Source organism: Lissotriton helveticus, chromosome 2_1, assembly GCF_964261635.1.
Source record: "Lissotriton helveticus chromosome 2_1, aLisHel1.1, whole genome shotgun sequence".
Taxonomy (NCBI): domain Eukaryota; kingdom Metazoa; phylum Chordata; class Amphibia; order Caudata; family Salamandridae; genus Lissotriton; species Lissotriton helveticus.
Genome location: NC_136059.1, coordinates 1,878,458,723 through 1,878,473,319, shown reverse-complemented (window position 1 = coordinate 1,878,473,319; position 14,597 = coordinate 1,878,458,723). Strand labels below are relative to the sequence as shown.

Here is a 14,597-nt window from a genome sequence, read left to right as displayed (position 1 = left end):
TTTTTTAAATATATCTCTCTCTTTGTCCCACCCTGTATAATAAAATGAATTAATAGTTATACTATGGGTTGGGGGGCATTGGATGTAGATTTCAGACATTTAAAAAAAATAAAAAATTTCTCTGTGTCTTCACTTTGATGTAGATTAATGGTTGAAGGAGCTTCAGTTCCCCTAATATCGAGTCCTGAGGAAGGTGGTTTTCAATAAAAACAACGTACCACTGAAACGCGTCGACAACATTTTAAATTGTGAATCCAACCACAAGAGTTCAGGAAAGGATAATGATTGTAATACTGGCCTGAATTACAACTTGATGCTTTGAGTTGGATCAATCAATACAACAGTCAATTCTTAGCAACTGTGTAGATTGGGTCTCCTGATTTTATATTTCTCTATATTAGTGTGTTGTTTATAATTGTGATTGATTTTTGCCACATTTTAAAGATGATTGTAAAGGGGAAAAAATTATTGATTAGTAATTGTATAATACTTTTGGCTTAATTAAACTTTGTATGTTGCATATGAATTTCATATTTCACCTATGTCTGTAGATTTTTTGTGTTTAAAAAAAAATGAGAGGTTAGCCCTCTTTGGGGAAAACTAGGCCTTTTAATCTATAAAAAAGCTGAATAAACAACTTTTGAGCACTACATCTCTGACTTGGTGGTATATTGTTCAGTGAGAATGTTACTATGCGATACAACCCGTGTGAATGACAGCTGAGAGTGTTGAATTGTTATGTTACCCCAATACCAAGGGGAAAAATTGCTTTCTCTACTGTTTAGTAGTGCCCTGTTCTCTTTGGCAGGGGGCCGCCTCTCTAGTTGTTTACAATATATGAATCATCACCAAGCAGGGAGTGCTCCGTTGCATGGTATGCCTGGCTTTTTCCTACAGCAAGGAAAACGCTTGTACTCTGAATGGCCACTATACAGCTGGTGAACTGCAAGTGAGCCTGGTAACCATGGGTCCATCCATACCGCTCACATTTTCTGTATGTTGGTTTGCAAAATTTCTACTTTTTAGTAACCCCCTGATGTTCATTTCTATGCCCAGTGTGTGACATTATGACCATTTAAGGGCATGTCGTTTTGTGTTAAAAATATTGAAACTATATAAGTACCAAAATTCAGTACACAAGTGAATACATTTTCTGCTCACACTAGTCATGCAAAAACTGACGTCATGTTGAGACTACTGAAGTTGCCCTATGACAGATTGACATTTATTTTATTCTTTGAGGCTGTGATATTAATTTAAGTGGAACAATAAAAAGTTCGTTCAAAGAAGATGCACATCAAGAATTATATTATAACCTACGTATCCCAATGTAGAGATCTCTACTTATTTTGTGTCAAGACCTGATAGCTTAGCATACTCTGATCCAGGCCCCGGTTTCTTGCTATAATGGAGCGTGTGAGCATTGCTGCATCCAGAGTGCACTGTTTGTGTCGCTGCTTATGCCCACTCTCATTTTATTGTAGAGTAGTTACAAGTAGATAAGATCTTGTCAAGCAGCCCCACCAGGAGCAGCCTGCCTGCTGCTCAGACATGCTCAACTGTCCCTTCACCTCACAGGCACCCAACATTCCGAGGCACATCATGACTCCAACATTCTATTGAGCACACAGCACAAATACTGGCTGAGCAAGAGGTGTAAATCACATAACAATAACAAGGGCTGAGTACCACACAATTGCTCAGAAGTGGAACAAAAGCTGAAGCCTGATGATCCAGATGGACAATCTGCTCAGTGCCATCGATATAAGAGACTACCTTACATCCAAAATCTCTCATAAGCTAAGTGAGAAGTCTGAAATATGTGTCATGGGGGGGCAGAGAGGATCCTTCTATAACCCCACAATACATCTTAAAGCTTTAGAGCCGAAACAACAGCAGACTAAAATATTGGATCTGCTTTGAGAAAAATGAGGGGAAGCATGCATCAGCTGGCCCAGAGATCCCCAGATCCTTGAGTCTTTTCAACAGGATGAGATGGTCAACATTAACAAGTGTGGCGGAGAGGTCAACAGGACTCCAGCTGCACACCACTTGTCCACATAGTAAAGGAGCTCAGCAACATTGAGGACCAGTACTATCTCCATGCCTCTCCTTGGACGAAAAGCAAGCTGAGAAGCATTAAGTTCTTCTCTGTTTTTGAAGTAAATTTAAAGTTATTTTTGTCTACATTTTCTCAGTTGTTTTACTCAAAGCCATCAGCAAAGTGATGTGATGATAGTTTTTTATGGTAACTGAAGACAACCCGTTCTTTCTCAGCAGAGACACAATACCAATTTCCAATTGGTAGTTGTGGAACCATAGGAAATAAATACATTGATGAGGTCTGTGACCTGGTGGACAATACCAGGCGTGGTATTGATGAGGTACAGAAGCTCAAGCGGACTCTGGAATCTGTTGGAGAAAACAAGGTCCATCTGGAGGTCAGCAACGCTGCTGTATGTAATTCCGATGTGGGAGGAAAGCATGATTGAAGAACTTTAATTGATTCATGTACCTGACCTACCGCAGCCTGAGAAAATATATAGTATATTTAAGCCACCAAGGAAAGAGAAACTTCTTACATCCACCCAGGCAATACACTTAGAGAACTACTCCATTAAACTAAAGAAACTTACGAAAGATACAAGTATAACAAGCCCACGCATACTACATTCAGTTACCGAGAACCAAAGGAAAGAAACCTGCCATACAGATACAGGCAATAACCCAAACGCAGGAAGCAACCAAGCAACCCGGATAAAGGTCCACAAACAATTAACACAAAACAACACAGACGTAAACCCTGATTACTTCTTCGAAAACTACAGAGTCACCACTGGCCTATAAAGCTTTGGGAAGGATTGCATGCCTAGCGTCGCACCAGGACTCATCCTCAAATTCCAACAAATTGGACTTTATCCCCCACTACGTATCAAGGGGAAACCACAACATCTTAAACAGAAGCATCTACTTAAACTCCTTAAAGCACTGCCCCCCCTGAGCCACATAACTACCAGTGACATTGTTAGTATTGCATTTAAACAGAATACGCACTTTATGGGTCAAGAAACCACCACAGCCTCGTTCTCAGCCACCTCTTTTACTGAACAAATGTGGCAGCAGCAGGACCAATATGCAAAGTGGGGCATCCAGTTAAAAAAGATCGACCCCCCTTGCTATCCCAACCTGCTCCAACCATTCTACCAACCAGAGGGTATGTTAAATGGGGCAAAAGGCCCAGATCACAAAACTCCTCAAAAAAGAAAAGAGTGCACAACGAAGAACATTGCCATCACCTTTGCTAACCCAGAAGCCATTAAGCCCCCCGGATTTCGGGATCCAATCGCAGCCGGATCACCTCAAGATATGGCATCAATCAACACCCACGTAGCTACCAATCCACTCCAAGGCGGCAACATCTGCTCCTGGAATGTGTTCGGCCTTAGCACTAAACTAGAAAATCCAGGCTTCATGGAATGTATCTCAAAGTATAAAATTCTTCTCTTCCAGGAAACCTGGATGACTAATCCTACACCCATAACCGGATATAAGGAATTTCAGAGGCCCGCCAAAAAAGTCGGTAACCTAGGGAGAGCCAAAGGAGGTCTTTCAATCTTCGTTTTAATCGATATTCCATGGCAAGCTTCAACAATAGACCTCGAGTCCTCTTGGCTGCAATGTGTCAAACTCGAAGCCCCGCCTCTCACTTGTTTGCTCATACTTAACATCTATATTCATCAAGTGTTTAACCGAAAAAAGATAAGAGTAGATTACTTACTAGCAACACTGAAAACTTTAAAACTGGCCCACCAGGATGCAAACATCATCCTGTCAGGGGATTTTAATATGAACTTATTGCAAGTCATTAATGAGCGCACACAAGCACCAAAACAACGAGACACGTTTGGCAAGAGATGCACGGCCAGTCTGGTGGAGCTTTCAATGAGAATGCTAAACGGGAGCAGCCCGACAGACAGTCCAGTCGCATACACCAGGATCACTCAAAAATCAGCTTCAACAATAGACTACACCTTCACGGATCATGAGCTTTTCCCATCTATCACGAATTTTCAAATATTGGACAGGACCGAAAGCGACCACCAACCGCAATTGTTCACGTTACTAAGTAACATAGATAACCCTGTGCCAGCCAGAGTATTATCTCACCAAACGCAATGCTTCAATTTAAAACGTCTGGCATGGAAAATAGATTCGATCAACGATATCATGGGGACATGCACCCACCTCCTAGAAAGATTTCAAACTGAACCTATAAACACTCAGGCATGGGAGCGCTTCACCATAGAATAAAATAAAAAAATTGCAAGCAGGCCACAGGAAAAAAAGTAAAAAGACACCAAGGGGCCGATTGGTTCACAAAAAAACTCAGGACTCAAAAACAACAATTGAACAAACACCTTAGAAGACTACGCACCCAGTGCTCCGTCCCCTCCCAGGACCTCTTGCAACTAATCACCAAATCCAGAAAAGACCTAAAAAGAGACATTAAGGCAGCAAAAATAGCGTTCCAAGAACAACTCTGGGCCAAACTCCACCATTTCACCAAACAAAGGGACTCTAGGCTCTTCTCATCAACCAGTTAGCAAATGGCAAGAACCGGCATTACAACTCTGACATCATGGAGGACTCCTGGAGAGCCCACATCGATTACTTATACAATGATATGTCAATGGTCTCTCCGGCAACTCGTGGTTCAGAACCAGGCATGAAGCCAATTGTAGCAGGCCGCGTCAAAATCACCCCCAACCCTGAAGCATCCGAATATTCTCTGCAAATCCGGAAGGAGCAAGTTCTAAAAATCATTAAAAAACTGAGATCCGAGGGAGCTCCAGGACCCAACGGGTTGCCAAACGCCCTGTTCCGGCACAATTCTTCATTCTAGTCCGACCACCTCACGCCACTTTTCTCTTCTATTCTTGCATCCTGTACCATCTCAGACTCCTGGAGGGGCAGTATTTTAAACCCAATTTATAAGTCGGTGCCCGTTCCGACCCCTCCAACTACCGTCTGATAGCCTTAATCGATGTGGAGGCAAAAATGTATCCATCAAACTTGTTGGCTGACTTGGAGGACTGGGTCAGAAAAAGTAACCTCATTCCCTACACCCAAACAGGATTCAGGGCAGGGATGGGCACACTCACGAACATCTCCACGGTCACCCTGCTAGCCAACCAAGCTCTCGCAAAATCCAGGCCTTTGTACGCATGTTTCATAGACCTTAAAGCAGCCTTCGACAAAGTCCAGAGAGCCAAGCTATGGGTAAAAATGCACAACTGGTGTGTCCCAACCAAACTCTTGGACGCCATAATCAACTTGTATTCCCAGACGTGAGTTCAGGTCAGGAAAGGTGACGGGCACAGCATAACCAAAAAGTTTCAAACGCTTAATGGGTTAAAACAAGGGTGTGTGCTGGCACCCTGCCTCTTCAACATCTACATTGTCGACCTTGATAAACAACTACGGTCAATTCAATCTGGCCCCCTAAACTGGGCAACGTCCCCACGTCCAGTCTACAATACGCGGATGACATTGTTCTCCCTGCACAAACACCTGTAGGTCTGCGGCGACTCATCACCAAACTAGGAGCTTACACCGCCATGGCCCAAATAACCATCAACCACCAAAAAACAAAAGAGATGTGTTTTGCCAGACGAGTTAAAACAAAGGCACACCTTAAATTCATCTGGTACCTGGATGGGCAACCTCTGTCCCCGGTAGACTCATACAAATATCTAGGTTTCCAAATAGACCATAACCTCAACTTCAAATTACAATTGGGACAAGGCGTACCAGAGCTAAACAACTGCAGTTTGCCTTCGGAGTCTTAACCCCTTGCGTGCTCGTGACGGAACCGTTCCGTCACGAGCCTCGGGTGGGCTGTGCTGGTGACAGAACGGTTCCGTCACGGCCCGCTCGCCGCGCTTGCGGGCGCGAATTCCGCACCTGCGCTGAGCATTCTATTAGGCGGGTGGGGCCGTGACGGAACCGTTCCGTCATAAGCACAGCTCACCCGCGGGCCATTACGGAGCGGTTCCGTCACTAGTACGCGAGCGCCGCGCGGCCCCTCTCCCCTTAGCACTGCGGCGGAATAGCCGCCGCAGCTAAGGGGTTAAAGAAAAAACTCACAGGGTGTTCTACAGGTCATTTGCTAAAAATTATTTCAGCAAAATTCCTACCCTCCATCTCATACGGCTCGGAAATCCTAAACCTGAAAGACTCCATCTCCCTAAACTCTGCACAATCAACCTTCTTTAAGGACTTGTTCTCAATCCCCCAACATATTTGGAGAATGAGGGATGCAGAGGACAACACCCTTGCACATCACTGTGTTGAGGAAATCGAAACTCCAGCAAGGCTAAGTAACTCAACGTTCAGTCTTCTGAAGGACTCCCTTGCGGCATTGCAGCTAGAGGAGGCCTGGCTCACCCTCCCCACCTACTCCAGTTTCAAAACCGTAGTGAATAAGGCAATCAAAAGGAACTCCTTATTAATGAACAAAACAGCTGTCTCAAAAAAAAAAACACGCTTGGGCCGTGATTCAAGGCTATCAGCGGCTGAAACCTCAACCATACCTTCTAGACCACTTTTTCCAGGAGAAAAAGCACTACCTAACGCTACTGCGGCTGGGGTCATTTCCATCAAAAGACCTGACACCAAAATGGAAATACCCCCGGCAATCCAAGGAATGTCGCTTATGTGGAGGATGGGACGAGTCTTTTCTACACTTAGGGGCCGATTAGGATGGCGGTTTTTCCGCATCCTCTGGGCCGGCGGAAGTGTCCGCCGGCCTGGAGGATGCGGAAAAACCGCTGCGGAGCCTCCAAAGACCCACCGCCAAATTAGGATGGCTGGTGGGTCTGGAATTCCGTCCGCCGCTTTTCCGCCGCGGTCGGCTTCCGACCGTGGCGGAAAAGCTATAACATGGCAGGCGGTGTCTATGAGACACCGTCCGCCATATTAGGATGTTCGTGAATACATGCTTTTCCACGGCGGCTTTTCCGCCATGGAAAAGCATACGGACATTCACTTTGGGGGCCCGTTGCGGGCCCCCTGGGTGAATGGGGGGTGGGGGGTGCACATGGGGGGTACCTATGGTACCCCCCTGCATTTGCGTGCACAAAGCAGCAGGCACCGTGCGGTGCCGGCCGCTTTGTGCATGTAAATGTAAAACATGCTTTTTTAACATTGCGGCGGGTGCAGCTTGAAGCTGCACCCGCCGCAATGTTAAATATAGAGGATGTGACCGCCACCCTGGCGGTCACATCCTAATCAGCACGGAGGGAACGCCGCAGCCCCTGCGGACGTTCCCTCCTCCTCAAGGGTGGCGGACGGACGCAAGTCCGTCCGCCATCCTAATCGGCCCCTTACTATGCATCTGCCCTTCCCTGGTAGAGAACCGAAGAACGGTCCTCCGGGAAGCCTTTAGGAAGGAACAAATAAGGTCATGTAGAGCAGCCGTCATCCAATGCCTCGGAGGGCTATCAATCCAACTGTCCTGTATAGCAATAAAATTCCTCAAAACTGCAGCAACAGAACTGGAAAAAAGGAAATCATTAACTAATTTAATAAGTTCCAGCACACTCACTAATGGTATTGTCTCTATATTTTAAACTCTCCTGTTTTTAACTTCAAAATGTACATTTCACGAACGGTGGTTCCCCACCATTTTATGATTTTTGTTTTTAAATGAAATTAAATAAAAGTATTCATTCGTTCATTCATTCGATTCATGTACCTGTGAAGCTGGGGCTTTCCTGATAGAAAAGAAAGAGCCTTAACCAACTCAAACAGTTTTTTAGAAGCTTTTGTGGCCCAATGAATCTGAGAACAGAGAAAGTCAGACACGGCTCTAAAGAGGATCTTGTTGTAGTGTTTAAATGTGCCTTATACTGGTCCACATCTTTTTATCTGCAAGAGACGTGCTGTTTGATTGTAGTTGGCATGTCCTACACTGTATTCTCCTCCGGCTGCCCATAAGCCCAGCGTTAGAGTGTAATATATTTTCTTCTAGTTAGACTTTAGCAAAGCAAACATATCCAGGACTTGGCTTATCCCAGAGTTTTATTGATGTCCAGGTGATTACAGAACAACCTGAGTTGCAAGATGCGATGAGCATATTCGGAATCAGTAGACCAGAGCCACAGCTAGATGTGTCTCGGTAGTCACGGCTAAGCCCTGTTGAGCTTTTCACAGATGTTTGCAAGAGATGTAGGAAGAATATTCTCATTGCCTTGGATGCACCCGTAGAAACTGTCCTTTCCCAGTGGGTATCCAGAGATGCATCCCTCTCGGGTACAGGTTTGAACAATTTTGCAATTGCTTGATGTCAAATGCAATTTAGCACATATTTAGAGTGCTTTATTTCTTATGCAGTTCATATTAAAAAAAAAAACATAATCGAAAAAAAATAACAATAGTTTTTAATTTAAAAATACAGAAAATAGCAGAAGATATATAGAAAGGAGCCGCGCTTGGAGGTTAATGGAGTGTTAAAGCAGGAGGAGCTAATGGTGTAATGGGGACAGCATTTTAGGGTAGCAGAAGTAAAAATCTATAGGAATTCATGGGAGGCGCAGGGTATATGAGAAGAGACGAGGGGTAGAAACTTTAATGAGATGAGGTTTGGGAGGTTCTCATCTGAAAGAAAAAAACTGAAGAGGCACTTGAAAGACCAAGATTGCAAAAAAATAATATTTCGCTTTCACGGTTACACGGAGTGACGTCATGTATTTAGTTCTTCGGGTGAATTTTCATTTTCTTTAGCAGATGTCCTGCAGTTTTCAACTCCCATGAGCAGAATGAAACGGCCTGTTTCTGTAATGATGCTCAGACGTAGTCAACAAGTAGTCAACAAGCACTACAGTGTCGCTAATGCAATTAGGCGTCGGCTTAATAGGAAACTCCCAGGAGAACTGAAAATGATCACACTTGTCTGTATGGACGGCGGTAATTAGTCTAATGGGAATGGGGCACATCAGGAGATGTATTAACTAATCGTTTACAGTGAGAAATTAGTCTGAACATTAGATTGAGTCGTTTCCAGTACTTCCGGTTTCTTTAGAACTATTAACCCAAAGTGTGCATGTTGGGAGTGCTGTGAGCGCCTGACCTTAAAGTGTGCAACCTTATTATCGTACGTGCAAAGACGTAAGCAGACCTTGATTTTAAACTGAAACTCCACACGCGTGGAACTTGTCGACTTGTGGGAAGTAAATGCCGTTTTCCCTGAGAATGATGTGAAGTTCACAAGAGGACAACTTTGCGAACCCCTGCTTGACCCCTTTTTCCCCTCAGCCTACGTGACGTAACACTGGGCCCTATGTACTCATTTTCACATTAAAAATACTTACTTTAATAAAAATCTGTTTTAAACTTAAAAAATACTTATAGTAATACGACTGCGCAAGCATTACTTACTGATCCCTCGGAGCAACTGACCACCTGCTGAGACTGCCGGATGTACTTGCAGCACAGGACAGGCTCTCTGTGAGACACAAGCGTGCTGCTGAGGGGCGCCTCCCTGTGGAGAGAAAATGGAAAGGCCTAGTGGTCAGCGCGGTGTTACCATAGCCTTTTATCACCTAGTGAAGGATGTGACAGACAGAGTAGAGATGGAAGCAGAGGGCAGACACAAAGTATTAGTTCACATCCCCTATCCTGGCATGAAAACCGATATGTGCTTTTTAAATGCTAAACCACGGCGTGAATTCCGCTGTGGTCGCCAACGGACGTGGGCAGCACTAGCGAGGTAGTGCTCGCAACGGCCGCTAGCCGACGGGAGCACGGAAGGAGTTACATTCTTCAGAAAGGCTTAGGGCCTGATATATACCAGGTTACTTCGTCACAACGGTGACGGATACCCTGTTGCCAAAATATAAATCTTATAGGATATACTGGGATTTTTATTACGCCGTACAGGGTGTCCATCACTGTTGTGATGGAGTAACTCGTCCATCAAGATCTAAATAAGGCTCTTAGAGACCAAACACTCTTTTCATAGAGTGTTCCTAAGAGTATCTGTCCATGACCAATACCAGATAGCGCTCGGTAGAAATGCCAATAAAATAACATAGCACATTAAATCTCGCAGACATACCCAGTGCATAACTTGATCAAACTTTACTCCTGCATCATTGAATGGCAGAAGAAAGGGGGCAGAGTCAGAAGGAGCAGAATCTTCTAGTGAGCCTATACATTTTGTTCAAAACACTGCTGTAGGGAAGTGCCCCTTTTTAGGTTTTGCCTGGCGAAAGCTGCGCTCTGCGCAGCTTTTTCGCGCAGGCGAAAACCTAATGAGTATAGTAGGGGAGACAGGAACGGCCCCCGTCTTTCATTGGCTAGCTCCATAAATGGAGGCTAGCCATTGGAAGACGGGCCTGTCCGTCAATGCCGTACCAGATTCGGGGGCGTTCCCGAGAATTTTTGGCTTTGGCTACGTCACGCTACGTCAGCCAAAAGCCGGGAACGCCCCCGAATCTGGTCCGGCATTGCCGGTACCCGCCTTCCTGCTCGGGCCCTGCTGTCTTGTAGGTTCATTGCCGTTCTACATTAAGGTAATATTAAGCAGCTGCCTGACCCTACCGCTACACACGGACGTTTCATTTCCCTCGTCCGCTTCTCAGCTGGTCGTCGGACTCCAGTCCGGACTTTCCCCTTGCCCCTCTGTGCTGGGCGGGCGGCGTCTCCTGCTGTCTGGGCGGACATGTGCCGGTGTCTGCCGGGGAGGAGCCGGGAGAGGAGCAGCCGAGGAGTGTGGAGCGCCGGGACCCCCACAGCAATATATACGTCAAATTGAATTTAATTCATAGAGTTTTCATTTTAGCCCAGATACTGCTTGATCCCGAATGCCAATTCTATAATAATATTGAGCATTTTCTAATTCTTTCAGTGTCTTTGTCAAGCTTTGAAATCGTGGCATTCAGACCATCGGAGATGCTTGCAGCAAACGGCTAACTCGCTGAGCCACCGTGCCTCCTCACATCTTGCAAAGCAGTGCTGGTAGTTCCTTAGATAAAGAGACAGTCTCACTCGTGGTCACATCATAAAGATGGCTATTATTAACAGTAAACATCTGTCTAGCAAAATGCACGTCCTAGCATGCTTTGTGGGCTAGCCCTGCACAATGACAACTGCTCGAACACCTGTGCTGCAGACAGAAAAATAAGTATGCCTTTTTTAAGGCTGTGCGTGTGCGTATAATGAAAGATTCGAGCAGCAGCGAGGCTTAGAAATATTTCTTTTTAAGGCGCTCGACGGGTGCTGTCATGCTTTATGATGTGGCGACAACTCCGTATCAGAAATGCTTCCTTGCGTTTATCTGTTCCTAATACATTATTCTGTAAATAAAGCCGCTCTGTCGCCTCATCCGTCAGGCAGGCGGCCGAGGAGCGCGCGCCCATGGCTCTCCCAGCGAGGCCTTGGCTGCCTGGTATCAGCGCCTGAAGAAGAGCGCGCGCCAAGAGCAGAGCGCCCAGACACGTGCTGCAGGGCAGGCCCATTCGCGGCAAGCATGTTTATTCTTAAAATAAATGCATGGCAACAGAAAATTTGCTTCTGATCTGCACTGCAGAAGGACCGGAAATATATTTGAGTGTTTGCCAGTGCCTGGGCCACCACCCTTCAGCAGTCTGAAGAGGACATTCAAGGTCATTCAAATATTAAATACCAATTTAGTGCTGCTGTAAGTCTATCTGCAAATACGCCCGTTAATTATTTTTGTGCTATGCATCATCGAGAGCCTTCTTCACCGGATTTACATAGCTCTGATAAATGCGGGGAATAACGCGTTAATTTCAGCTACCTATACTAACCAAACATTCGTTTCAGGAATTCTGTTGACGTTTCAAGGCCCTTGCACTTTGCTCTTTTGATGGTAGGAGTTATTTAAGAGGGTGAAGGTCACAGGAAATAAGATGGAATTCACCATCTCTGGCATTAGGCAAGACCTTTTGTTTTTATACAATTATGTATATACTTATAGGCGTATTGAGCCACTCCTCTTCATCCATTGGGCTGTACTTGTGTCATTAACTTTGTATTTCCTGCAAATGCAGCATGGGGCACCGTGTAAACCCTCCTCAGTCATTAGCATCACTGTGACTGACAGCTTTCTGCTCATTCACAAGGAGCACACTAGCACACAAAGTAGTTCCCCAGGGATTACTAGGGCAATGTATTATATTGTATTGTAATTGCATTTATATAGTGCTTACTACGCCTGACGAGGCGCCAAAGCGCTTTTTCAGCAAATAGCACGCTACTCCGGGTGCTTTTTAGTCCCCAAAAATATTCCGGTTTTAGCCAATTCTTTATGTTTAATATATTTATAACGTTTTACAAAAACCTTGACAGAACAATGTCGAAAGACCAATGGTGTAGCTAGACCTTTGGCCACCGGTGGCGGTCCCTGTGTTTGCCGCTCTTTGGTGGGCAAGAGTGGAGGGTGTCGGGAGAGGAGCAGCCGAGGAGTGTGGAGCGCCGGGACCCCCACAGCAGCCCTCTGACCTAGGGACCGCATTGCTCGTAATCTGGCTTGATCCTCCGACCCCCATTGGTTGCGGCCGGGCCTTAGAGAGGAAATGCTGCTGGGATCTTCTTGCGGCACGTCGAAGGATCCCAGGCATGTGTTGTGGGCGGGAATGGGAACAGGCGGGGAGGGGGTGCATTGATGAGTGCTGTCGTCATGCCCGAGCTCTGACCCTAGATTAAACGCCTGCATGAAAAGATGATGGAGGGGTGTTGAACGTCTTGGGAAATGGATGGCAAGAATAGAGAGAGAGCCCGCCTTGAAAAGGTTCTGGAATCGCAGCATCGGTTTGTGCTTTTTCGTCTCAGTATGTTGTGATTAATGTTTACACACATTCTATGGGCATCTGCTTTTCTGCTCAGGGCGTGTGCTGTGCGACTCCGAGGCTCCTCTGTGATTTAGTCTGTTAGTAGAGGGCACTCCCATAGTATGTGTAGAGGGCTCTGGGGGCACTGCTTAGTTTTGCGAGCCCACAGAGGCTCGAGAGCAGTTTCTTCTTTCCCCCCAAGTAGCCCCATTTGATTTAGAGTCCCGAGAGGCTCCCGACCGCATTTCTCATTTTGAGCCCAGGGGGGCTCGGCCCGCATTCTTTGTTAAAGAGCCCAGCGAGGCTCAAGGCTTACTCTTATTGGTTAAAGCCCTAAGAGGGCTCCGGGGGGCATTTGTAATTAGGAGCCCCGAGGCTCCAGGGCCACATCATTGTATTGAGAGCCCAGGGAGGCTCTAGGGGGGCATTCCTTTTGGCCAGAGCCACGCTTCTCCCCTGCCTGTCCATGTTATGCTGCCCTCCTGTACGTCTCCCCCAAGAGTTGCTTTCTAATCCATGTGCTCCTCCCCACCCGCTCCATGACGTTCTTTCGCCTGTTGCTTCCCCCTAACCCCGACCTCCATGTTACTTTCGGCCACCCGCACCCTCTGTGTTGTTTCCCCACCCTCATCCTTTGCGATTCTTCATTCCACCTGCACACTACATGTTGTATCACCCTACACCGCTATCATGGGGTCTCCGGGCCCGCGACACAGTACCCCATCACCCAGCTCTCCACTGCCATCCTCAGGAGAGTGAACGAGGCATCCGGCCTGTACCAGATGTTCGAGGTCCTAGGGGACGTGGTACTTCTGAGCCTTGTACACCTGATGTTACACAAAGAGCTTCTCCCACCCAAACCTACCCATTATCTACACACTCCCTCTCAGACTTCTTGCTGTGTACAACCCTTTCCACACTCCTCTTTTATCTGCACAATCCCTCTCTCTCTCTCACTCCTACATCATCATCATCTCTCTCCCCAGTCTGTCACCTTTGAAGTCCTTTTTACACCTGTTGGTTACCTATGCGTTTCATCTCTAACAACAGTGTATAACTTGCACAGGGGGGCTCGCAGTGTGTGGGGGGCTCTGTGTGGGTGTGTGGGGGGCTCTGTATGGGGCTCTGTGTGGGTGTGTGGGGGGCTCTGTGTGGGTGTGTGGAGGGCTCTGTGTGGGTGTGTGGGGGGCTCGCAGTGTGTGGGGGGTTCTGTGTGGGTGCGCGGGGGGGGCTCTGTGTGGGTGCTTGGGGGGGCTCTGTGTGGGTGTGTGGAGGGCTCTGTGTGGGTGTGTGGGGGGCTCTGTGTGGGTGTGTGGGGGGCTCTGTGTGGGTGTGTGGAGGGCTCTGTGTGGGGGGCTCTGTGAGGGTGTGGGGGGGCTCTGAGGGTGTGTGTGGGGGCTCTGTGTGGGTGTGTGGGGGGCTCTGTGTGGGTGTGTGGGGGGGCTCTGTGTGGGTGTGTGGGGGAGCTCTGTGTGGGTGTGAGGGGAGGCTGTGTGTGGGGGCTCTGTGTGGGTGTGTATGGGGGCGCTGTGTGGGTGTGTGTGTGGGGGGCTGTGTGTGTGGGGGGCTCTGTGTGGGGCGGCTCTCTGTGGGTGTGTGGGTGCCATTTGCGAGAGATTAAGTTATTGGCATTGTAAATGACAATGCCATTTATTTATCGGTTTTCAAAACGAACACATAAATACAAAATTTGTCATTTACAATGCTAATAGCTCTAACTTTTCCAAAGGCAAAACCGTTGCA

General features: G+C 46.8%; 1 protein-coding gene across 1 annotated transcript in view; it reads right to left on the bottom strand.

Moving 5' to 3' along the window:
• The window catches only part of LOC144819969 (cilia- and flagella-associated protein 337-like), a 235,564-nt gene that overhangs the window by 89,878 nt on the left and 131,089 nt on the right, over positions 1-14,597 (bottom strand). The window contains exon 11 of the mRNA XM_078677647.1: positions 9,439-9,541. Within this exon, the coding sequence (XP_078533773.1) occupies positions 9,439-9,541 (103 nt within the window). The remainder of the gene's footprint in view (positions 1-9,438; positions 9,542-14,597) is intronic.